Source organism: Artibeus jamaicensis, unplaced genomic scaffold (genome assembly GCF_021234435.1).
Source record: "Artibeus jamaicensis isolate MK-2021 breed Jamaican fruit bat unplaced genomic scaffold, CSHL_Jam_final contig_354, whole genome shotgun sequence".
NCBI lineage: Eukaryota > Metazoa > Chordata > Mammalia > Chiroptera > Phyllostomidae > Artibeus > Artibeus jamaicensis.
This window is the reverse complement of record NW_026521803.1, coordinates 44,625,271-44,650,827: the sequence shown is the minus strand read 5'-3', so window position 1 is coordinate 44,650,827 and position 25,557 is coordinate 44,625,271. Positions and strand designations below refer to the sequence as shown.

Sequence of the window (25,557 nt, the reverse complement as noted above, 5' to 3'; positions counted from 1 at the left end):
AGCCACTTGCACATGTCTCCGAGGACCCTGGCCCCAGGACCAGCCCCAGCAGCTCCGCCTGGGAACCCGTGAGCAACGGGGGTCCCAGCCCAGACTTACACATTGGAGACCCATCCTCTGCAGGCACAGGCCATCTGCAGGATCAGGTCTGAGAGATTCCTGGACGGGAGCCCCTGCCCACCTTCCCCGACCCTGAGGATACAGGAAACCCAGGCGTTAGCAATGCGCCCCTTTGGTGGGGAGCAGGCCTGCAGGGCGGACATTGCCTTGAACTTGGTCTGCAGGGAGGCCCCATGGCCCCTGCCCCACTGCTGGGGACACTTGCTGTTACTGATGAGAACAGGCCCCGGCAACCAGTGTTCCCTAAATGCCATGCTACGAGATGAGGGCGCTGGGACCCACCACACAGGGAGAAGCAACTCGAGCGCTGTGCAGTCTGCATCTTCTTCGGGGAGGGGACCCCCTGCTGTGAGAGTGACCCCTTGGTAGACACCGGTTCAGACCTGGCTTTGAGCTGAGCAAGGGCCCCCATGAAGTTTGCACAATGGATGCAGAGGGACGGGGACTGGACACATGGGTCTCCCTGCACCAGCCCGACCAGACTGGTGGGAACCGCCCAACTACCTCTCCTGGGGAGTTCGAGTCCCTGCTCATGAGGGTTGGAGGGGTCGCGTGCTGAGAAACGAAATGTGTCACAAGCTTGTCCGGTTGCCGGGGGCTCTAAGGCACACACGCTCGCTCACCGTTATTTCCCCAGGGTCCTCATTTCTCCAGGCCCAGAGAAATGTGACATTAGATGAAACACTCGCCACTACGTGAGTGCTGAGCTGGTAATGTTGGTGCAGTCACCGCAGCGTTTCCGACGGGAAACCTGAGACCGCCATGTATGAACTGGGACCCGGAGGACCTGCTTGCTGCGTCGCCCGGGAGCCCTGCTGGTGGACCGAGCAGTCATGCTCCTCCAGACGCCGCCCAGCGATGGGGGGCCGGGTGGACGTTCTGCGAGCCCGGCAGAGGGGAAGACGCGTATGTTAGAGTCTTGGAGCCCCCTCGTTCCTTCACTTCTCACGCGCTTGGCTCGGTCCCTCACTCTGCCCGGCTGGTCTGCAGGAAGCCTGTGGGGCTCCGGGCCCGGGCGGGTGGTGGCGTGGGACGACTCAACACCAGCAGTCCCCAGGCACAAGCTCCCGCCAACTCCAGGGAGGATGCAAGCCACACACAGGCCCCGGGGCTGCTGGACCCTTCACTCTGAGGGGAGGACCCACGGGAGCCTCGTCCCTGTGTCCCAGACTTGTCACACGACGAGGCACCCAGTCAGTATGTCCTGGATGCACCTCTGGCCTCCCTGAGCTGGGCCTCTGGCCTGTGGCGGGTTTGCAAATGGACTTCCAGGTTTGGCAGCAGCCGGGTGGCCGGCAGCAGTCCCTGTAGGAGCTGCTCCCTCCATGCCCTGGATCGTGATGTCCGATCCCTGGAAGGGAACGGCCGACCCAGGATTTTCACAATCTCTTAGGGTTTCACTGGTGTCCAGATCTGTTCCTGTAGTGAAACAGGGTCTTTTCAAGAAGTATCATCTCACCTGGCTGGTGTAGCTCAGTGGATTGAGTGAGGGCCTGTGAATCGAAGGATCGCGGTTCGATTCCCCGTCAGGGCACATGCCTGGGTTGCAGACCAGTTCCCATCAGGGTACACACGAGAGGCAACCTCACATTGATATTTCTCTCCCTCTCTCCTTCCCTTCCCCTCTAAAGATAAATACATTTTAAAAATCTTAAAAAAAAAGTAGTATCAGCTCAGCTTCTTGCCAGGAAGCTGAGTTGACTTTAAGCGTCCTTTGGTCTCTGACGAGTACGACCTTTGTGACCTCATGGAAGCTAGTCCTTGTCTGTCACTTTCAGAGGGACACAGCCCCGCCTGCACCTGCAGAGCTGAGGCTGCATCCGAGTGGCTTGTGCCCGCGTTGGTTATGTGTGTTCCAGTCAGACCACGGCCAGCATGGCCCGTGGGGACGCAGGGCAGCTGGGCCGAGCTCCAGACGGGGGCTGCTCAGTAGAAAGGCGGCGGGTGGCGGGGGGGGCACTGGTAGGGAAGGGATGCCGCCTGCAGTCAAGAACTGGGAGCTGTGAGCCCGGCTGGCGGTGACTTTTAGATAATGATTGTCCACTGAAAGGCTTGAGTAGAAGCCCCTGTGTCTGTGGCTGGGGGCATGGGACTGCCAGCAGCTGGCGGCAGCCGGATGACGTTACACGTGTTGGGCCGGCCGTCTGCAGAGAGCGGTAAGTGGTCATCGGAGAGAGGCTGACCCGCTGCCCCGGGCTGGCAGCCGTGCTGGATGTGGAGGTTGCCCACGCCTGTCAGAGGGACAGATGCGGGACAGATGTGGCTGAAGCGCCCTGTGCCGCTGTGTGGGTAGACCTCGTGGTGCGCACTCCAAGACGCAATGGCCTCTCAGAGAGAGCAGAGAGTCCCCTCAGGCCGTTTCACGTTCAAGTTGCAGGCGGCCACTGCACTGCTCACACCGTTGCACGCCCCTTCTCTATCCCCTTCCTCTTCAAAGTACGGGGCTCGGGACGACTGGAAAACGTTTCTCTGTGTTTCCTTCCCTTTAGGTTCTGCTGACCTCCCCGGAACGTGTGAGTGTTCTGACTGCCAGGGGCTCAGATGACCGGGCCCAGAAGGCCCTCCTGTGCTTTTCCCAGCGGCTCCTCCCACCGCCGGTTCTCAGGCAGGGCCCGTGCGGTGCTTCCACCGTCACCTCCCACCCAATCACAGGGGGTCCCAGCTCTCTCCAATGGGCAGGACCCAGGTCTCAATATGTACTGGGACCTCAGTGTCGGAAACGCTAAGTCGAACAACCTCGTCCCAAACTCCATTATAATCAGAAGGTGGAGGGGTCGTGAGCAGGCACCTACAGCCACGCAGGCATTATTTGTGTGTTCTAACAGCTTACGGGAGGCAAAGCAGCCCCCATACTTCCCAGCTTGACGTGCATTTCTCTTCCTCGCTGAACACAGTATGTATGATGACCCTGGGTGAGACTGGGTACCAAGATTTCACACACAGACATGTATAGGTACATATATATATATATATACAGATATGGCTAAAATGACATATGAAAATTATATAATTATATAGAAACTATTAGGATGTATACTATATAAATACAAATATACATTATACATGCTTAATGAAGTGAGGAATCTGAAAAAGTTCTCATTTTAAAGGTCCTGCCATGTCCTGCCTCTTAAGCAATGAGGGTGGATTTGTCTTTGAGGTCGCATGTCTGCTGCTTCTGGGAAGCCACCCCAGCGGGAGGGACCTCTGCTGGGAAAACGATATTTGAAAGCAAGTGGCTCTGGCTCCCAGGAGCTGACCTCCTCTGCACACTCCTGCAAAGGTTGTAATTACTGTGCTTGGAGTCACATTCTGCAGATCATAACTCTTTAGAGGAATTTTCTTTCCCAAATATGGATTCAGGCTACAATGTACCCATGCTTTATTGCTTATTTCGTGAGTGGGTGTGTAATCCCTCCCAGGCCGTGCTGAGAAATGATCCCCAGACTACAGAAAATCCACGCAGACCTGACCTGGATGGGAGACCATTGGCCAAGACAGAGAGAGAGAAGAAAGGAAACTCAGGTAAGGCAAGGTGAGGACAGATAAAAAGGGGAATCCAGTCAACTGGGCTAGGGATGGCCTACCACCAGGCTGTGTCCTAGGCTATCAAAGAAGTCCTGGTAAATTTATAATGAATGGCCAAGGGGACTTAAATGAGAAAGTGATACCAGAAAGGTGTCTGAAAAAGGCATAGCTATTTGGAAATTAAACCAACTTCTAAATAGAAACCTGGAAGTATTTTAAATGGAATGGAAGTAAAAACGCAACATGTCAAAGTTGTGGGAAACAGCTAAAGCTGTGCTTTGAGGGACATTTATAGTACTAAGTGCTTATAGTAGAAAAGAGAAAGATTTAGATTTAACATCAATGACCTGAGCTTCGACCACATCAGTCTATCACTGAGTCCTGCTGGTTTTCCTCCCTAAATGTTTCTTAGTTTACTTCTCTCCCTCATGCAAACACAGCCTCCTGACTTGTCCCCACCCCAGCCTTGCCTTCCTCCAACCGGAAACCTCCAGTTCCTTCTGTCCTTCTGCATGGCCCTACTGGTCTCCTCTCACTCCTTAGTTATTGCGCTTTCCGAGTCTCCTCCCACAGTCTCCTCTGCTTGGACCACCCTTCCGTGTCTGGTCCACACTGCTAGTTCCCACCCACGGAAGCACCCCACTTATCCGTCCTCTTCCTAGGAGCTCTGCTCCTGCTGGAGCTTCCACGGGACCCCCTGCCCTTTGATTGTGGTCACATTTAACGCCTGTCACAACTCATTTCATGGACTCTCCTCCCCTTGGATCGTAGGAGAGGGACTGTTGGAGCTTCCGTGTCTGATATTGTGTATCTGGGCCCAGCATAGTTCCTGACATGTAGTAGGTGCTAAATAAACAGTTTACACATAAATGAAAGCCTGTTTTAGTGGAAATATGACCACTAAGTTTGTGGTTATAGGTCAGCAAGTTCAGGATTTTTGGGTTACAGCTTGGGGTCAACACTGGCCATTTCCTGGCCCTTCCAACTTAGCCATAGCCCCGCATTTCATCTGGGGACCTGTGTGGCCGCTGTGACGTGTGTACTCACCCGCCTCCAGGAGTTACATAAGTACTCCCATTGAGAACGCTGGTCTTCTCTGGGGCTCCAGGTGCTTGAAACTGCAGCTTCTCAATCCAGTGAGTTATTGGGGTTCCCTCTGGGGCCTCCTGTTCTGTCACCTTCCTATCAGGAAAGTCACTGGGTGAAGTTCCCTGGCAGGGTTCCCGTCATGCTTTCTGGTAGGGCTATCGAACGGCATCTGGGTGACCGCCCAGTGCCCTGAAAGCATCAGCCATGGCTTGGTGCATGTCGGAGTGAAACGGCCTAATGTCATGAAGATGAAGTAGGTGAGGATAAACAAGGGGAACCACTGTGGGCTTCTAAACAGCGTCACTGCTGTGGCACTTGTGCATACATCAAACAAAAGGAAATGGTTGCCTTGCTCCATCTATTTTGAACAATAACAAGAATAATTCATGTTCATTATGCTGTTTGGACATATAAAAAGAGTTTGTGAAAGGTAGGAATCACCCGGAATGAGCAGAAGGTAACATCGGTAAAGTTCTGTTCTTCTCCTTCCAGAGGTGTTTGTACAGGACACACGGATGTACGTTTTCCTTCCAGGAAATGTGCACGCAGCCCCCCTTCTCACCTTTCCGGACTTGGCTCAACAAGCCCTTGAAAGGAGAGAACTCTCCCAACCTGAAGTTCTCTTGCTCTCTCCACATCAACTCTCTAGTCCAAGGAACCTGCACACGTGCAAGTCACATACAAAACAATCAGTGCAAACAAACAAAAATGCCAATAGGAAATAATCAAAAATAGGCCCGGCCGTGGGATGACGACAGTACGGCATGTTCACGTTATGGCATGACGGGGTTTGGAGAGGAGGGTGACTGGGCTGCAGTGACAGCACCATGAGGTCGAACCCCAGACACACTGCTGACTGAAAGAAGGAAGCCCCGGAAGAATCCGCACGGCCTCACGCCCCTGAGCACGGTGTTCACACCTACTGCCCAGGGGTGCACGTGCGTGAGCAGCGAGACTGGAGAGAAGAGGTCTTGTTTCGTTTTTATTCTTTATGTTGCACATATGTACTCAATAAACTCCTTTTAACAAATAGGTTTTTTAGGAGTAAACGGGACTATAAAGCAACATAAATATTTCTCTTTGTAATTATAATGTGGGTGTGAACTGCACTAACTCCCCATATCATGGCTTCCTCACTGTTAAGTGAAGTGACCGGCCTCATTGGTCAAGGTCTCTTTCTTTCTTTTAGCTCCAAACAGGCAGGTCTGCGGGAGCCTTCCAAGGACATCTGGTCAACCCCTGCACTTCCCAGTGGAATCACTGGTTAATTCAAACTAGTGCAGGCAAAATGCGCCTGTCCAATTTGGAATTCAACTCTCCCTCTCCCTGGGAAGAAATTACCCAGACTTGGTGAAAATCAACTTCCAGTGTCTGAAGATTCCTTCTCCTGCCTTGCACAGAGCTCTTCACCTTGGAGGCTCGTTCCAAACTGTGAGACACTACTTCCAAAGCCGAAAAGTTTGGGGAGTGCAGTCTGAATGGAACCATCCGTCAGGAATGTCATGGTCCCCAACCTCTGGGTGGAACTGTGTGTCCTTCCGAGGAGGAACTCAGCCTCACAGGCGGACACGCTGCAGGTAGCACGTGAGTGTGGAGAGGGACACACCAGGCTGATGCTGTCCTTGGCCCGACAGTCTTTGTCCCGTCGATGGTTCACACACAATACTCAGGGACCTGCCAAAGGACAGCCTGCCTGTTGAGTGTCAGTGTTCCTGTGTGGCAGGGACACGCAAAGCCATATGTTTCCATATGTGCGCTTACTGGGAACTCGGAACCAGCGTTCTGTTTCTCATTGCCCCCAGGGCTGAAATGCACTTGACCTCAGGTTAACTAGGCTAAATTTGATCATCATGTGACCCGGCTGGGTGTATGCAACCTGGAGTATTGAATATCCTACTTTATGTTGCTTTTAGTCTCAGTTTCATCCAGTCGTTTCCTTGGGGCCCACAGAGCAAGAGTAGGGCAGCAAAGTAATGAAATGGGGTAAATCTGGTTAAAACGATTTTGCTTTGTTTCATCCGTTTATAAAGTACTAAAATCAGGTCTTAGGAGGCAAAAGGCAGGCTGGATTTATTGCTCTGGGAAACACAGAGCTTGCTCAGTTCTGTAACATATAGAAGTTCTTTGTTTCGGAGACAAGCCACAGAAGTCTAGGTTATAATTGGAACGCCCGTTTACGCCAGTGCTGCAGCAAGCGCGCCGGGCTGTGTGGGGGTCTCGTGAGGGTCTCCAGCCCTGTGGCTTCACCATCTACAAAGCAATTGTACAGCCTGGGGATGGTTAGGGTAACGCAGGTTGACATCAGATAGACCCCAGAAGCCTTGACCACAATCTCTGGGAGGACAGGCCCTTCTGCTGAGAACTGAGAGAAGTCACACCAGTTTCTTAAAGAGTTCTTGGTGCTGTAAACTGGGAAGACCTCTGTAGGAGACCGTTCTGTGTGGCGTGGGCCCAGCTCCCACTCGGACATGCACAGGACCCACTCCCACGGATAGGTTCTCCCGTAGGGAATCAGGCCTGTAACGTACCTAGGTCACTATGAGACTTGCTTTTGCTAAAACTCCCTCACCCTGAATTGAGGCAAAAAGTGCTTGCTGTAACTTCCTAAAATCCATGCTAAAACTCCCCAGTATGGAGTGTAACTGGTTCAACCACTTTCCCTTTGCATTTGCAAATACCCTTCCTCTGGGATGTGATTAGTGGCATTGGCTCCTTTGCTTTGCATAAAAGGTAACCACTTAAAGGGAACCTGTGCATAGTAAATGAGAACTGTAATGTAATGCACCCAGAAAAAAAGAAATAAAGGCCTGTCATGGTGGAGGCTGTGGCTTTTGCTCCCATTGAGAGAAAAGCCATGCTCTCCCTTTTCTTCCACAGGACTCGGTCGTCCGTGTGAATGAGTCTCGTCTCATCCATAACGCTGTGGACACTGTGGGCCGGTGTCCGCATCAGACCTCCAGACCGGCCCCGGCCCGAACCAACTGAGTGATGCTCGAGAGACTCAGAGGAGAAGCGGGAAGGCCCTCCCCGCCCACACCCCGAGGGCGGCAAAGGGCTTGTGCAAATACGTTAGCTGCTCGCATCATCCCAGACCCCCACTCCACCTCCAGACTCCCCAAGTCAGATGGGAGATGTCCCCGAGCAAACGAGTCTTCGTGACAGCAGAAAGGAGACAGAGCCTGAGAACTCTGAATGTGAAGCAGGGCTTTGGAGAAGTTGTGTAGATGACCGACACCGTGCAGGTGCACATGCAGACGTGTCTGGTGAACCCTGCTCGGACATCGGCACCACGGAGGCTGTGCAGTGTGGAAGCAGCGTCGGCAGGGAGGCTGTGCAGCGCGTCTGAGGACCCGACGCTCGTCCTGCCCAGGCTCGAGGCGTCTCTCCGGGACGGCCTTCCTCCCAGTGCTCCTTGTCCAACGTGTCTTTGGTGCATTCAACCAGCAACGGAAGCAGAGGCATCGGGTCCAAAGATGTAAGAAAGATTAGAGGCCACGGGAGGCTGCCGAGCCAAGAAGGGGGTGATGGAAGGAGAAGTGGGAAGGGACCCCTGCTAAGGAACCAGTGACAGGAAGGAAGGAGACACCCACTGACGACCCTTCCCAAAGGAGTGGTCTGCACCCCGGATCGCCACCCCCATCTGCTCCCCCTTTTCCCTGACGCCCAGGCAGGCTTGCGCTTGTCATGCGGAGTAAAGGACCCCTCAGACAGCGTCACCGCCGCACTGGGACACCCGGCAGGGCCCAGCCCTCCTCCGGCCCCGACACCTGCCCCTCTTCTCCTGCTGTCTTCCTGCCACCAGGCCCCACCCCGCCCCTTCTCTCGGTGACTCGATCCAGGGCCCCAGCGTCTCGGCCTGCTCTCACCCCCTCCACCTCCCCAGTGCACCCACACTCTTGCCCCGGCCAGGCCCGCTGCCAGGCCTCTCCACCAGCCCTGCTCTCTGCTCAGTGCCGCGGTCAGAATGGCCCGTCCAAACCTAAGTCAGAGCAGGTCACTCTCTGGTCTCAGCCCAATTTCAGTCAGGGGAAACGTCCTTGCCACGCCGGTATGACCAGCTTTTCTCCCAGTCACCCTGGGCAACCTGGGCACACGGCTGTCCCGAGGCCTGGACAGCTCGCCCTTCAGACGGCCGTGTGGCCGACTCACCCCTCCCTGCACGTCTTTGCCCAAGGTCGCCCCTTAACCACCTCCCTTACGTCGCCCTGTTCTTCTTCCCTACACCCGTCGCTTTCTGCCACATCACACCCGTTACTCACCGTGTCTGTTTTCCATCTCTCCCCACTGGGTACTGGGTCAGCGTCCACTGGTCCATCACGAGCGTCTGCAGCAGTGCTTGGCACGTGGCGGACATCGAACACGTACCAGTCAGATGCAAGACGAGGGCATTTGGGAACGAAAGGCCTGTGGAGTCCTGGAGGCTCCAACTAGGTCACGTGGTTCCCTCAGCAAATACACATGAAACAGGGGAGACAAGAGGTAACAACCTGGAATGTACCCAAGCCTTCCCATCCCTGTCACTGTGACATACGAGAAATACATCTATTTGACATAACTTTATTTTTTTATTTAAAAAAAGATACTATGTAGGATACAACACAGTTTAAGCATATGTATATAATGACTGTGACATCTCCAAACCCTTGTAAATACTGACCATTCTTAAATATGAGTAAATTATCTAACACACTGGTGGTTCCAGCATAGCACCAGACGACAAGAACTTCAAAAAAGAGCAAAATCTGGTTAGTGAGCTGGTCAAATAAAAGGCAATCAATGACAAACCCATACTTCTTCCCTGTTTGTTGTAGTAATATTGTTAATATAGTAAATACAAATAATGTATAATAACATAAAAATACAACTAAAAACAAGTACAGTAAACAATAGATACTGTGAAGTTTAAAATAGGAATAACACATGAAAAGTACTTTTGTGGTTCTATGAAGATGAGTCCTGCATTAATTCTGGCAGACTGCCACGGGTTTAAATGCAATGGCTGCTCTTATGAGAGTCTTGATAACATAGAGATCATTTCTGTATGGTCCGGAAATCATAATGGTTAGAAAACTCACACACAATTGAAAACATGAACGGTTTGGGGCAGGGCAGAGGGTGTCCGTGACGCACACAGATCACCCAAACCTAATGGAAGGGCCACTCAGTTTCCCTAACTGAATTCAGAACTATCCTGGCTTTTGAAACATAATCTTCAAGTGAGCCAAAGTCTTCCTCGATTTCTCCAGTGAACCCTAACACAGAAATTTGGTCCCAAGCTGCTTCCCTCAACAGGGACAGTAAACGAACAGTCAACCCATCCACGGTCCATCATAAACACGTGGACGTATGCATGGATACATAGTTTTGGGGGTAAACTTTCATTAGGATGAATGTTGTAAGACAAAAAGAAACCTGCTTCTACTCCACAAAACAGACGGAACCTAACCCGAGCAGGCTTTGCCATCCAGGTTAACATTTACCTAAATGAAACACTACACTACACATTCTAAGTTTTAGACGCTCATGGAACGGAGGAGGTGCTGTCAAGGATATTTATTTAAAGAACTGGAAGGTACTGCACACTACCTAAGTTTCTCTTCTAACTATTTTGCTTGGTGCACTAACGTGGAAGCCTCTGTCCCCTACGACGTGCCGCTGGGCCGCCGCTGGGAGGCACAGGGCACGGGAGCGGCGGGACGAGTGCGGCTGCCGGCAGCTGTGCGGCCCGCACACGCACTCATGGACTGCCTTCTGCACCGCGTGCTCTCTCCACAGCCTCGGACACAGAGCGACAGGCCCCTCTCTCCTGCAGTCTGCTCATGACCTCTCATGCCAGTTTCCAGACGGGAAAGGCGCACTCAGGGTGGGCTTTAAACTAGATGCATTTCTCTATGAAAGTGAGAAGATAATTGTAATGCAGAGATAATTCTGGAAAATAGAAATGCTTACAGTAACATTATATAGGAAATCAGCCAGGCAGAATTTCAAGAGAAAAATTTTAATGTTACAGTTATGAAGCAGGGTTCATGTTCACTTTTGCATTTAATTGCAATGGTTTAGTGAGGTAGCAAAACAGTAAATCAATAGAAAAATCAAAGTCCACTTAACCTTGGCTCTCTGATATTTTTCAAAAACTAAATGATTTCTTCAATGGAATATTGAGAATTTTTTAAATATCTTACCACAAAAATTATCACATTTTGTAAATTAAACACCGAAAACATGTGAACACCAGAACACTACTAGTGAGCAGGTCTGTCCCTTCTCTCCTTCCGTGTTAGGTAATTTATTCATAACAGGAGGCTGTTCTCCACATTTGCTTCAGTACACCCGGGCTCACATGTCTCTGCTGCGAGCCAGGAGGGTTTGCCCGGTGGAGCGCAGGCTGGGTGGAGAGCGGGCCGGGCTGACGGCACCCGTTCGGCAGCCCCGCACTTCACCCACAACCGGCACAGAGCACGAGCTGATGAGCAGTTCCGAACAGAGACACATCTACGCCAAAAGCCTGGTGATATATATGACAGCGGGCTCTGGCTCTTCTGTGAAACAGGTTTTACGTTTGCTGAGGGATTTCTGTGAGCTTGTGATAAAGCAAAGTGAAATTCAGTGAGTCCGTAAAGATATGGCAGACACCCCAACGCATCATGTACACATACACATTCTCAATAATAAAAAGTGAATGCAAATAAATGTCAATAATAGAAGTAGTAAGGGCAAAATGAAGATATTTTCAACAAAACCAGTCACATGAACGGGCATTCGCAGACACCCGTACGAGCTCACTCACTCGGCACTGTCACCATGGTGGAGAGCTGGGAAGGACGTTGGTGTCGGTGAGCAGGCCCAGCTAACGATGCTCACGTGGACCGCGGGTGCGGCCATGAGAAATGAGGCTGTTGAGGGACGAGGGGGCCCCATCCACTGCCGCGTAAGGAGCCTAACTCCTGTTCTCCCGAGGGCATGCGCGTCTGTCCACCGTTCCAAGGGGTTTTCTCTGCGAAGAGAAATTACAGGTGGTTTTCCAAACTTTTTTCTAGAAACTGTTTTGTACTTCTCAAATTTTTGATAGGGGCATATATTAATTTTATATTTGAGGGAAATTAGTTGCTATAATGATATCCCATAATTTTTCTTATTGTCTTATTCCTTCTGGGTGATAGGAATGATTTTGTATTGTAAAGATTGTCTTAGGTCTTAAGTAACTCAAAGTGGGAAAAGGATGTGCTTCTACAAATTATGGAACCTGGAACAGAATTCATCTGCTGTAAGAGTGAAAATTTTGAGGCTCCAGGCACATACGTTCTCCCTGGGCTCCCACCGGGAGCATTCAAGTGTGAGGTGTCACAAACTGCACGATAAAGTATGTAGGAGACTTCAGCGCCTTCTGGTTAACTCAAATCAGGCTGCAAATTCAATTTGTTATAAAAAGAAATAGCATTTGGAAGAAAAAAAGAAGAAAACGTTTTCTAGTTTGCTCGTAAAGACTTTGAATTGAAAGTATTCCAATAGTTCCATGCAAAAAAAAAAGTGTTTGTGGATGTTTTGGCGGTATGCTTGTTCTTAGAACAGACAGATGGCAGAATGGGAAGAAATGTGATTTCCAGATGCGCGGCTTTCTGACTTCAGTGCCGCGGATGCAGCGCTATCAGCTAAATCTTGAGCTCGCCCTTAGTCGCCACTGCAATACTTTGGGAGTCAGTCCGGACTGCAGTGAAGCATCACCGACGGTGATTCGTCTTAGGTGAGAGTCCCCGCTGGTGTGTGTTCAGTGGTGGTGGACTCGCTCGCACCTCTGGGCAGTCAGCGGCTGCTGCGCTCCCAGCACCGAGTGGGTGGGACGCGGTCGCAGCAGGACCTCTCCCCGCCTCGGCCCTCTGCTGTGCGCAGTCTGGACTCCAGAGCTGTCCTGTCCTTAACACCTCCTATTTCCTGGCTGATTTCAAGGCTCCGAGGAATAGAAAAGTAGCTCCTTCTTACCAAGAGGTTGGAGACATCTAAACCTGGCAATTCCAATTCAGGTAACACAATGGAAAACAAATCAAAAGGTGTCACCTAAGGTACCTGATGGATATCTCCTGCTTCTGCATCCATGTGGTAAGCCTGAGTGACGCTGGGAGATTTCTTGGGTTTTGATTTGTCTAAGTCATATAGCTGTAATCAGATTAAAGAATCCCGTTTTTAATACGTTAACTATATAAACTTGCAGTTGTGATAGGAACAACTTTGGTGTCAGTGTGCTTCTGGATGACTGGGGAAAATCCTTTCGATCTTCATTTAGGGGTTCTCACAACCTACCATATGACCAATACCCCCAGATTAAAACTGTTTTCTTACCTGGCTCATAGAAGAACTGGATTGGCCATGGCGGGTATTACTGGAACGAGGCTGCTTTGCAGTTTCTGAAGACTCCTGACACAGTTTTCGTTTGAACCTGTGGGCTGTGTTACTCACTATCGGTCTGTGGGCACGTACATCAATTTCTTCAGTTTGATTTACTGACTGATGCTGTGGCGGTTGGGCATCTTCCATTTCCGTGTCGGATTCAAAAATGTGTGGTCTTGTCACTTTTAGTGACTCGTGTCCTTTCCCCAAAATCTGTGCTATGCATTTGCTTGTTAAAATTTCTTTCTCATTCACCTGGCAGTCAACAGCACTTCTCACCACACTGAAATTCTTACCCGACATCGGAAATCCTGAGCGGTCAGAGAGTGGCTGACTGCCACCGACACCCACAGCTGGGGACTTTCTGTTACGAGGGGGGTATTTTGTCCCGTCTTCAGAGGACTCGGTCTGGTTTTCCTGCAGAGGTCTAGAAGTCTTCTGGGTTAAATTCCTAGCATTCATCTGAATGTTACAATGAAATCTTTTTGTAATAGCTGGGTCTAAATTGGGTTTGTTATTCTGGATCCCGCTGGTTTTAAGCAAAACCAGTTTAGATTCTAACGTCGTTTTTGATCCTCGGTGTGTACAGCGTTGTTTCCTTCTCAGGTCGCCAGGTTCTGAGACCTTTCTGTTCATCTGCACTGGCCGATTTCTGAAGACTGGTATGAGTTTTGGGGCCACGTTACTTTGGGAGCTAAAATGTGTGTCTCCAACTTGAGCGCTTCCTCCAGTGGGCTGCGGTGCTTCCAAATGTATGTGCGGCGCCTGGTCAGACAGGGCGGCCTTTCTGCTCTGAGCAGAGCCCGGCCGCAGAGGCGGAGCCCCGGAGCTGCAGAGCTTCTGCTGGCTGACCCAACGCTCCACCTTGTGGTCCATGGTTACTGAGTGCGGTAGAAGGTGTTGAGCCACGGTGGGTCCCGTGGAAGGGGCCCGAGTCAGAGAGCACTGGAACCTTTGTTTCAAGGTCAGATTGGGTGGCTTGATTTTGTTTTCCTGAAAGAATATAGATTAAGAGATTTTAAAAATGTAATAAAGTACTTAATGGAAAAAAGTGATATAAAACATCACCAAAATATGGACATAAAGTAACACTATAACATGTAACACAGGTAAAAAGACAAAACAAAACAAAAAGCACAAACAAAAACCAAAGGAGCCTTTTTGAGGAAATGTGTGTATTTCTTATGGCTTGTACCCCTCTTTAGATACCAGCCTTTCGTGACATATTTTAAGATGAAGAAATGTTTTAAACCCTGTGTAACAGCTTTAACGATGATCAGCTACCGGCCGTCCTCCAAAGGAGCCCGTGCTGTGTCCTGGTCACTCCACTGTTTCTCCCTCAGCTCCTGCCACAGGCAGCCGTGGCTGCGCAATGGACACGGGGCTGGTTCGACACCCACCCACGCTTCCTCTAGGGTTCCTGCTAGAGCTGCAGAATTGAAGATGGACCTCTTCCCCTGTGCAGCCGGGGGCCAGGATGTGATCTGGGACCAACCAATCAGGGGCACTCGCACCAGGTTTTGGAGGCAGGCAGGAGGTACAGCCACATGCGTGCAGCTGCTGCTGAAAAGTTGGGCTGCCAGTGCCCTTGGTCTCCTAGCTGCAGAGTCAGCAGAAGCCTGGAGTCCACCCACCGGCCTCGTCAGCGTCCGGAAACAGTGCTGGGGCACTCACTGCCCTGACGTGGACAACAGGCAAACACAGGGGACGCCCTCCACCACGCAGCCCTGCCCCCACCCCAGGCTCCCCCTGCACACAGAGGCTGTTGGGAGGAGGAGAGCAGGTCTCAGATCCCAATGAAGTGCTGCCTCACAACAGATGCGGCTGAGTCATTTCAAGTGTCTAGACTGAATTTTTTTTCATTTGATGAAAATAAAGAACTAAGTTGAAATCAATCACAGAAAATGAAAGAACAGCCATTTTTTTGGACTCCTGGTTTCACAAACAACAGTAACTTCCAAACAACACGCCTAGTACTGGACACACCAAAATGACAGAAGCAAAACGAGCCACCTCATTCCAGGCAGACTCCTAGGAGAACAGGCTCCTGTGTCCTGACATAAAGCTTCTCCTGAACATGCATCTGGAATATGTTTGCATTCACACCTGTTTTGTCCCCGCCTGTCACTCAGAGGTGTCCACCTGATGGAAATAATTCCCAGGAGTTGTTTTGCCCCCCGGCCTGTCAATATATTATTTACTTGTTCTTCCAATTTCTAAAACACAGTAAATAGCCCAAAGGGGGAACCTCTAGAATTATATTTAAAATTTATGAAAAGACCACAAAAAGGGCCCACAGAAACAGCAGCTGGGATCATAAATAATTTGTAGAACTTAAAATACTTAAGTAGTCACCAAACCAGAGCTTCGAGAAATTGTAACCTCACAGATAACGTGTGCTTCACCACACTGTTACCATTCCTCTGCCGGGGGTCACTGGCAGATTGGCTTAGTCGACTTTCACTTTCTAAAACTTTACACATAATTTATAGAGCTCTGTACATTAACGTGAACTTACAAAGGGAAACCGAAAGCTCTATTTATATGTGAATGGACTGACCACAATGACCCATCAAATGTGTCTTATCTATAACATCCAGCTGTGCACTGCACAGCTTGAGCGTTTACTAAAGGTGAGCCAGAATTCAGTGGCAGTTAGACCCAACCACAGGTTTGTGGGTAATGCAGGGCTCAGAAGGATACAGTAACTTTAAATGACATGATACATGGAAGCAATCAGCCAAATCTGGGATATAGGACATTTTCCAGGGAAAATGATCTAGTTTTCCCAGGAAGTAACTGGCTTAAATAAAGAGAAGTGGGTTGGAATGTTACAGAATGAGAGAGACTTAACAGAAATAACCACCAAATGAAATTATGTGGCCCTTGCTTGGATTCTAACTTACACAAAATGCCTACAAATAAACCTCAGAGATCATGGGGAACTGATCTCATGGGGAATAACATGGTATCAGCTATTAAGGAATTGCTGTGAGGTCTTTAAAGGCCCTTGTGAGACAGACAGGCACATACAAGTCTGTACAGATGAGGTAACAGCAGGCTGGCCAGGGCTGCTTGGCACCTGCTTTGCTTCTGACTTCTCCCTTCAGGCAGCGGGCTTCCTGCCTCGCCCGCCCCCAGCCTGGCAGGTGTTGACTCCAAGGGCAGTCCCCAGTAAGTATCACGTGCACCAGACTCCATTTCAGAGTCAGCCTCCTGGAGAGCCCAGCTTGTGTCCAGTGCTGTTCTTACCACCACTGCCATGCCCCCTTCACAGCCCAGGAAGGCGGGGCACAGGGACATCAGGTGAGTCGCCCAGACTACTCAAGTGGTAGAGGAGTTCAAACCCAGGCAGCCTCTCTCCACAGCCTGGGGTCCTAACCACACACCTAAACTTTCTCCAACTTCAGGATTAGGAGTCTGGCTTTGGGTTTCAGTCCTAATTCTGCAATACATTTAAATGTATGGCTTTGACATGATTACTCGGAGGCTCTCAGATTCGGTTTCCCCTCTGCAAAATTGAGCAAAACAATCCTTTATTCCAAGAGTTTATTTTGACAATTAAATGAGATAATATGCATAAATTAGGCAGCTGGCATACAGAAGGTACTAAATAAAATTGAGTAGGGAACATTTTTATTCTTCGGAGCCATACAAAGACCAGAATTTCCAATTTGTTATTTCACAGTTAAGAACCAAATTTTCCTAAGTTTATCATTTGGATTCCCATTTCTAAAACAAACGTGGGCTAGAAATGTTTAGTATTCAATAAATACAGAGGCTGGCAGAAGTAAGGCTCACTTGAGTGTGGTTGGTGGAGTATGTGAATGTCTCCCACGAGATGGAGAGCAGTTTGAACATTTCACCTAAAGTGTCACCTGGTGTGCTTGAGTGTGATGTTGTTATATTATGGAATTACATGCTTATGATTTTGTAATAAAAAGGGGTGCTATTTGTGCGTATTCAATAAAAATGCACCAAGCAACAGCCTATCCTCTAAATTCCTCAAGTTTGGACTTGTCCAACGACTGAACTTTCTAGCAGTTCTATCTGGGCAGGAATTTCAGACTCATCATCACATAGATGTGAACGGTATCGGTTCACCCACACTCCTCTCTGAGGACATGGCCTTGCCCACAGCCCCGCCGTCTAGGCTGTCATGGTGTTAATTTAGACTGTGGGTGTGAGGACCGTCCTTGTCAAGGACACGAGCTCCATGTGCTGGCTAGTGGCTGGCTAGTGGCGGGTGAGTGGCCCAGCCAGAGGGGATGAATGGGGCCCATCGCACTGGCTCTGGAGAATACCAGTTGGGGATTTTAAAGAGATAAAACAATCTGCATGTCCGCAAAAGCTGAAGAAGTGCCAAGAGGCAGCGTGCTGGTGGCCCAGCGTGTCGATGCCACATGAAGGACAAATCCCTGGGGCAGCAGGAGCTACAAGCAACAGGGGACACAGACACGTCCGAGAGAGGAGACTGAGCAGACACAGAAATATTTGTTTACTCCACGTGATAGTTCAAACTGTTCCAGTTGTTCTAACTTTTGTCTTTTCTTTGATGAAAATATGTTAACTATGTGTCATTCCAAAGAAAGACCACTGTTGAAAATTTTAAATTAACTTCCTTAGACTTGTTCTTTAAAAACTTTCCTCTTAATTTTGTTTTTTTTTAAACAAAAATACCTTATTCTAGTGAGTGTGAGGATAGGCCATCATATTTTCTTTATCAGTATTACTTAATTTCTACTTCCTCTTAATAGATAAGATTTCACTTAGCACATCATCTTACAATGAAAATGGTATTGAAATAATTTAATCTCTATAAGCGAAATCACTCAAAGCCTTTTTCAATCACTCAGACTCAAACGAAGTGGCAGAAGTTCAAAGTCAAGTTGGGTTTGTATGAGGCAAATGTTTCCCAACTACCCTGTGAGGTCACCCCTTCACTTATAAACTTAATGAACTCTGCTGTCCCAGGTGCTCGGGATGCGGAGACGGACATGGGCCCCAGGCCAGGGGCTCCCACTAAGCAGACCGGTGAACTACGCCGATGAGCGCTCACTGAGCACCTGCAGTGATAATAACCGACGGCAGTGACAAACGGTTAAGTCCACTAACAGCCAACGGGAAGCACTGCACTGAGGCCTGAGTCGACATGTCTCAGGGGACTGGACGGGACACGGGTCTCTTACCTGTATATGTGGTTTAGTGAGTTCTGGCGTGTGGTAGCACGATTTTGTCGTCATCTTAATGGGAAATCCACAGATATGGGGCAATTCGGACTTTAGATCTGAAAGAAAGCTTTTCAACACACCTTCCAAGTCTACCCTCGGGAAGAACTGCACGGGCTGACTCCTGACGCAGCGGAGAGGGTAAGTGAGCGGCGTTAAAGATCAGTGGGACATCTTTACGGACTGAGAAAAAGTGAAACAGTAACTGCTGGAAAGGGCGCAGCCTAAATCCTAAGTATTTTACATATTACTTATTATTCCAAGCTAACTCATTCCAAGTTTACAATCCAAAGCTAAAAAAGCACGTTTCCTCACAGGAATAATATTATTTACTTCTGGTTTAATACTCACAATTGAGACAATTCACTGTCTCCTTAGGAGATGGCTCTCTATACAGACTGGCCAATGACGACAGTCCCAAACTGATTTATAAGAAAGACACTACGACCTGTATAGACTGTAAAAGTGTTTGCAGTCAACACTAAGCGGCTGCGTCTCCAGGAGGCCGTGAGGGATCAGGACAGAGGAACAGCGAGGGCAGGTTTTCCCGAGGGTCCAGGAGCAGTTCTCGGGAAACAGCGGTTACTTTTCTGATGAAGACTCTTCTGAAGATTTGGAATAATGACTTGTCATCTAACGAAAGGGAATGACTGAAACCTGTATCTGTCCACTCTCCTTTTACATTAACATTTGGGTTAGGAAACAGGGCAGAGAGAGAACACTGTGGCCCCCCTCTCTCTCCCTGTGAAAGCCAGTGGTGACAGCACAAAAGGACAGGGACCGCAGGGTCAGGATGCAGCCTGAAGAGTTTCACCCGAGCTCTTCACCTGGGCTCTTTCATGTGCAGACTTTTAAAATAATCTTAAGATGTTTTCTTAAGTCTGTGGAGTACATCAAGTACAAGCCAAGCCCTCTGAATTTTGCCTGTAAAACAATTTTCCAAAAATAAAATTCTTTGTCCAACTAACTCTAACTCCTCCCTTTCAGAAGTACCAAAATACCACTGGAGGGAGCCCTTGGCTAAGGAGAATCCATGATTGTTTGCTTCCTGTCTACTAGAAAGCAGGTGAGCGCTTTTCCTACCTACCGTACAGTTCCCTCGCTGTCTAAATTGTGGCAGTCATGTTTAAGGGAAGAAAATGCGTTTATGAAGCTCATGCTCAAATAAAAATGGAAAGATGCTGAGAGAAACAAAACTCATGCAGATAAAAAGGAGCAGAGAGAGGAGCGGTTGCATCCGGACACAGAGAAGGTGACAGTGTGTGGACACCAGGGCGGAGAGGCCAGGCCGGGAGGCGGGGAGCAGCTGCCCCCGGCCGCGTGTAAAGGATATGTAAAGGTCCTCCCTCCCAGCATCCTGAAGTGGACGCTGCAGTACACTTCGGCACCTCCGGGGTCTTCGGGAAGTTTATAGCCGTACTGAAAACGAAGAGCAAAGCTGAAATTCTCTGAAGAGAAAGCCAAACTTAGATTACGCTATAAGAAGCCAAACCAGGTAACCCGTGCATGGGTCTCTGTCCCTCACCAGGTCATCCCAGTGCGTCTGGAAGTCTGTGTATGAGTGAAAAGGGCAGTCGGGAGGTGCGGCACGAAGGATGCTGAGTATCTGTCCCGTTTTCATGCTGTGAGAGGCAAGAGCGGTGGGGCAGCATGAGCCGAGGCTGAGGTGTGATTTAACCATGCCATTTAGACAGTGCTCAAGAAGACTTCGCAACTACCAACACGTAAGCAATAACCACTGGCTCCTCGTTCCAAGCATACGCTGTGTTTAAATTTCAGCTAGAATTGTTAGGAAAAACTAAATTGAATTGATGCAAACAATATGCCACTTATAAACACAAAATAATGACTAATGTTGCCACAAATAGATATGCCTGGTAATTGTTAGACTTTAGAGAAAAGTTTGAGTTGAATAATTATGAGTTAAATTTGTATTTCCCATCTAGGCTTTCCTGAATGATAAAATTATTATGTGTATGCTTGCTAACATTATTTTTCATAAAGTGAGTTAAAATTTCATCCCACTAGTCCTATTCATATTAATAATAAGCTATTTTTTCTGAATATAGTACAAACTTAACTGACTTTAAATAATAATGAGTTATTAATTATATGTAAAAGCTCTCAAGGTTACATTGAGAATGTTGTAATAGTTTTAATCTCATGAGATATCTAGAAATTTTACTTTAAAAATAGATCTAATAAAAATGTATTATAAATTATATATTTAATATACAATAAAATTATTTTAGTCACCTGATACACGGAACTGATGGCTTCTGTAGGTATAAGAATATACTTGTGATGTCTCTTTAAAGTTATAATTCAGTTTCAGAAATTAATTATAATTCAGAAATTCACAAAATGGTTCCTGCTTTCGCACATGTCAGTGCTGAAGCAAAATTAGAGGAAAATGATACATCACATGCCTCCTCTGAATAATGCAGACCGAACTCTCACCTTGGCAGAACGTAGCACTCGTTGCTTAAAATCGAATGTCCCTCAATGACAGCATTCTTGTGAGTATCAAAGTCCTTTATAACACTTTGAGAAATACCAAATTCTTGTAGCTTTTAATAGAAATAAGATTTTAATGCATGAGTCCTCAAAAGAATTTGCAAACAAAAAGAAACATTAAAGCCCCGTGCACATAGCCAGCTATGATTTTGAAGGCTGCGGTTATGCTGGACCAACCACTTCCCGTGACGTGGTCAGTGTTCTGGCTCACGCTGTCTCTCCTCTACATGCCTGCAAGTGTTTCCTGCTGTCCCTCCTGTCGCCCACGCAAACCTCCCATCCTGCACTGCTTCACAGACACGCATGAATCCACTGCTCCAGCAGTCGGGACCTGGCAACGCCCTGTCGACCAGGTAAGTAAGGTGAGATTGAGAGGGGCTAATGACGGAGGACGATGGAGGGAATGAACTTAAATGAACTAAATGAGCACGTGCCGAATGTGCGGCGATGGGCAGGAAAGAGAAAGCGGAGCACCCCCTCATTTCTGGGGTTTCCCCCTGCTGACAGGAGCTCTACTGTCCTGATGTCGCTATGCGACACCTGTTGCTTAAAATAAAGCAGGTGAGGCGATTTATCTGGTGGGCAAAGCCAGGAGAGCTCCTTCCTCTTCCCCGTGGGAGCTGGCCTGTGGGCAGTGAGTGCGCTACGCACCCTCGGTCACTCTGGGAGCCCGTGGGTTCCGCACCATCACTCACAGGTGGGTCAGCCGCCTCGTTCCAGGGTGCAGACAGGCCACCTCCTCCCAGTGATCTTGTCCATCTTTTTCAGTAATAACGAGTGTGACTATGTGTCTGTTACAATAAGTACAATAGAGACCAAAACTGAGAATGCTTTCTGAAGATGAAACCAGTGAGGCCATGTACTTGGGTGCTACAAGAATAGCAAAATAAAAGACACGTCCTTCTCCTAAGAAGGCAGGAAGTGTTATGTGTCCCTGTTGTGGTCAGGGGTAGCGGGGAGTCCTGAAGGCCACTGCAAAGGTTTCTCAGCAGGGGAATAACATGACTGGATCTGTGCTGAGCTGACAATAATTTCTTTGGGTAAACAGACTAAGAATAACACCAATATATCAAGAATTTAATACGGATTGTGAAAATTAAAAAATCTTATCACTCTCCTTATTAAAACTTAAAACCTGCTAGCATGTGCATAATAACAGGAAGTATACTAAGTATCTAGCACATATAATAGTTACTTGTAGAAATAAAAATCCATGGTACCTCAGGTGGCGGCAGTCTGATCGTATAAGCTTCTATACTCAGACAAACTTGGGTCTCTGTTACATTGATGTCTAATACTGAAAATAAAATACGTAATTGTAAATTTTCTGGGATTACTACTCCATCCAATCAAATTAACTACTTCAGTAGTTAACAAATTAACAAAAGAATAAACTGAATCTATTCAAGTTGGAAACGTGGGTAAGAGTGGACAGTTCCCCATGCATGGTGACAGGCGGCCCTGCATTGTGTCTGGCAGTGGCAGCTGAGGCCTCTGAAAGACCGAGGCTGAAACAGTGTGGCTGTGCGGGGGTGTGCACGGGTGTGCGGGGGTGTGCGGGGGGTGTGGTGGGTGTTTGTGGTGGGGGTGTCACAGGCAGGCTTGCAGTAAGGGAAATGAGGTCCCACAGTTGAGAGGAAAACTGCATGAGTTCCTTGCACAAGTCTGACACCTATTCTGTGTGGAAAATGGAGACTGTCTCCTTAAATCGGGAGGTGCCGCTGGACTCTGACCCCAATGGTCTTTTCCTAACAATGCCCTCAGGTGCCCTGGAGGGCTCCTCTGCATCTGATAGTGTCTCAAGGCTTCTGCCTGCTTTCTCTTAATTAACAGCACTTGCCGAAGTCAAATATGGTCACCTTGGGAAGGGGTAACACCTAGAACAAAGCAGGAGGGGCTGTGGGGTACTGGTAGTGTTCTGTTTCTTGGCCTGAGAACGGGTCTTAGGGTAATTTTAGTTTGGGAAAATCCAATGAGCTCTGCACTTCCAATTTGTCAGTCTCACTGTAGAATATTACACTCAGTAAACTAAAGGACACAATCCTAACACAGAAGTGGAGGACTTTGCTCTCCTATACTGTTATCTTTAATAAACTGTTATCTTTGCCAGCTGTCGTCCCCTGCTGGTACTCATGGATGACACTGAACGCAGTTGTGAGCTGCTAGCCCATAGCTAAAGTACTGGGAGGGCCGCTGTCCAACTCAAGCAGGAACCAGTATAAGGAGGGCCCCTGAAATCAAAGAGCTGCGGACTACAGATGTCCCCCTAGGGGTTAGGGCTGTGCCCCAAGGGTGGGGAAGGCTGCGGGACTGATTGGTCATGTCTGCTCTCTGGGGACGACTGTTTAGGAGATTGTCTGCCTGCAAAATGCAGCCGTGTCGCTGAATTAGACTAGACCGTATCACACACTGTCATTTTAGATCAGATGTATGTTTTTAGACTTTTTTTTAAAGAGAAGAATCATGTTCGCCTAAGAAATAAAGCTTTTACTGGAAACTACCCATTGTAAGTGGCTATAAGAATTAAACTCCTTCATAGTCATAATTTTTTAAGAAATAAATTATAACTTTTATTCATATTGTGAGAAATGAATTTTTCTCAATGAGGTAGGCTGTGTACTTTGAATCAGAGGTGACTTTCCCAGGTGAAATTGTGATTATAATAACACCTGTTTGAATTCTGATATGACCTAATCACCGCGATTGTAACAACTCAACAATCTGTACTGCTGTTTAACAACTGTTTAATGTTTCATCTATTCACTTAAGCATTTTTACTTACCAACAGCATTTTGCTTTCCCATCTGAGAAAGAAACTCTCTTCCTTAAAAAATTGATAAGATACATCATATTATTATAACCCATAAATCATGCTTGATACATACAACCTTTTTATGTGAAATTATCAAAGTTAAGGAAAATGCTTTAAAATGCAGTTTTATACAAAGAAATGTCAGCTCACATAAAAAATATAATCATTCAAAAATTATCTCCTCAATTTAAAGGATAAAAATACCTTATTATACCCTCAAATATTTATTTTGTAGTATAAAATGCTTAGGAAATGGTCAGACCTCAACATAAAACTCAATACCATTTTGGTTCCAGCAATATTAGTAATTTCTGTTTATTTTATAGTAATTCTCATCAGTTATTATCTTTTTCTTCTAAGCATCAAATATTACATAATAAACCTATTTTCTGTAAAGAAACAAGAGCAGGCCTCTGGATATAACCCCCAAGCACGGAGATGACGTCTGCGTTGCTATGGGCCTGCCTGCGAATGCCTGGCTGGGGCTATGCTTTAGTGACTATGTCCTGAGTGGACTCACATAACAGGAGTAACCTGTCTCAGTAAGTCACAATGGCTGAAAGAGACAAAGTCACCTTGCACCAGGAGATGGCCGGTCTTATTCCAGGCTGGAGCAAGTCTGGCCGTGAGTGAGTACGAGAGGCAGTTTTGAAGAATTACAGGAATTACTCTTTGAGGTGCCTCTGCCTAAAAAGGTTAAAGGACAAAAGATGAGCAAATCGCAGCAATCAGTGTGTCCCTACAGATTCATGGGAACTGTCTGCACCGGGCTGCTCTGATGTCAGCTGCGTCATTGTCATGGTCACCACAACCCTGCCTGGTCCTAAGGTTAAGAGCGTTGAACTGTTTTCACTCTGAAGCCATGGCAGCTGTCAGGCTGTGACAGCCCGACTCCGCCTGCTCGTCCTGACCCGGAGCCCGAACCTTCAGAGTGCCTGCGCTAGGCCCCGCACTTCACTCTGCTGTGCACGGAAGACACCGACCAGGACCACACTGCGGCGGTTCTCATTACTGCTCACGCTGTCCAGTTCTGCACCTGAGACCGAGATGCTTCCCCGGGTACCAGCAATAAGCATCTCTCCTTGTAGAGAGTTTTTTAGAAGTAGGACTTCTGACCAATGAGACTAACAGGATGCAGACTACCCCTCCCACCAGACACACAACTAAAAACTGGGCAAATCATGTGAAACAACAGTTCACAGGACACTAGACATCAAGCCACAAAGAAGAGCGGTCCCTAAGAGACAGAAACCAGCACACTGACCAAAGAGGGTTTCCAGGTGCAATGTCAGGGTGTGGGGGTCCTGGAATAGCTGGGGGACTCCCTGGGTTGAGGGCACAGAGCTGATATTCCAGGGCAACAAGGGCGGTAGAGTCTGGCGGACAAAGAGTTGGAGATGAGACAGCAGCAGAGAGCAGACTCGGAGACCACGGAGCCCCTTGAGAGTACGGGTTAGCACTCCTAGTGAGGAAGCCCCTCTGAGCTGGGGAGAGAGCCAAGGCTGTGTTCTCTGCACGTCAGTGCAAACACAGTCCAGAGGAAAATGCTGCGTGTGCCTCTGTTGGTGGGACATGCAGAAAAGTGATGGTGCCCAGGAGAACTGTCTCCCAACATCATCCCCCTCGTTTTCATACCATTTGGGCTTCTGGTGAATTTCCCAGGATGCAAGTAAGTAATCTGTTGGTGGGGACAGGACCAAATCTGTTCCTCTCTCTCAAGGGAAATTAGGGCTCCTGTCACCAGGACTGTAAGCAGCAGGGCGTGCCAAGCTACAATGTTGACTTCACACGTGCCCCCGGGGTCTGGGGTCCAGGGCCCAGGCAGCTGAACGAATCCCTTCAACTGCCAGGATCAGCCTTAGGAAGCCAACTTCAACCCAGGTT

General features: G+C 48.3%; 1 protein-coding gene across 1 annotated transcript in view; it reads right to left on the bottom strand.

Annotated features, from left to right (window-relative positions):
• Window positions 1–845: 845 nt before the first annotated feature.
• CUNH18orf63 (chromosome unknown C18orf63 homolog) overlaps window positions 846–25,557 on the bottom strand; it is a 31,898-nt gene continuing 7,186 nt past the window's right edge. Inside the window, exons 4-14 of the mRNA XM_053664160.1 lie at window positions 24,249–24,360; window positions 23,644–23,685; window positions 22,082–22,158; window positions 20,805–20,914; window positions 19,870–19,966; window positions 19,678–19,763; window positions 18,306–18,489; window positions 13,069–14,109; window positions 12,796–12,885; window positions 1,091–1,248; window positions 846–999 (exon numbers count right to left, since the gene is read on the bottom strand). Of these exons, the coding sequence (XP_053520135.1) occupies window positions 846–999; window positions 1,091–1,248; window positions 12,796–12,885; window positions 13,069–14,109; window positions 18,306–18,489; window positions 19,678–19,763; window positions 19,870–19,966; window positions 20,805–20,914; window positions 22,082–22,158; window positions 23,644–23,685; window positions 24,249–24,360 (2,151 nt within the window). The remainder of the gene's footprint in view (window positions 1,000–1,090; window positions 1,249–12,795; window positions 12,886–13,068; window positions 14,110–18,305; window positions 18,490–19,677; window positions 19,764–19,869; window positions 19,967–20,804; window positions 20,915–22,081; window positions 22,159–23,643; window positions 23,686–24,248; window positions 24,361–25,557) is intronic.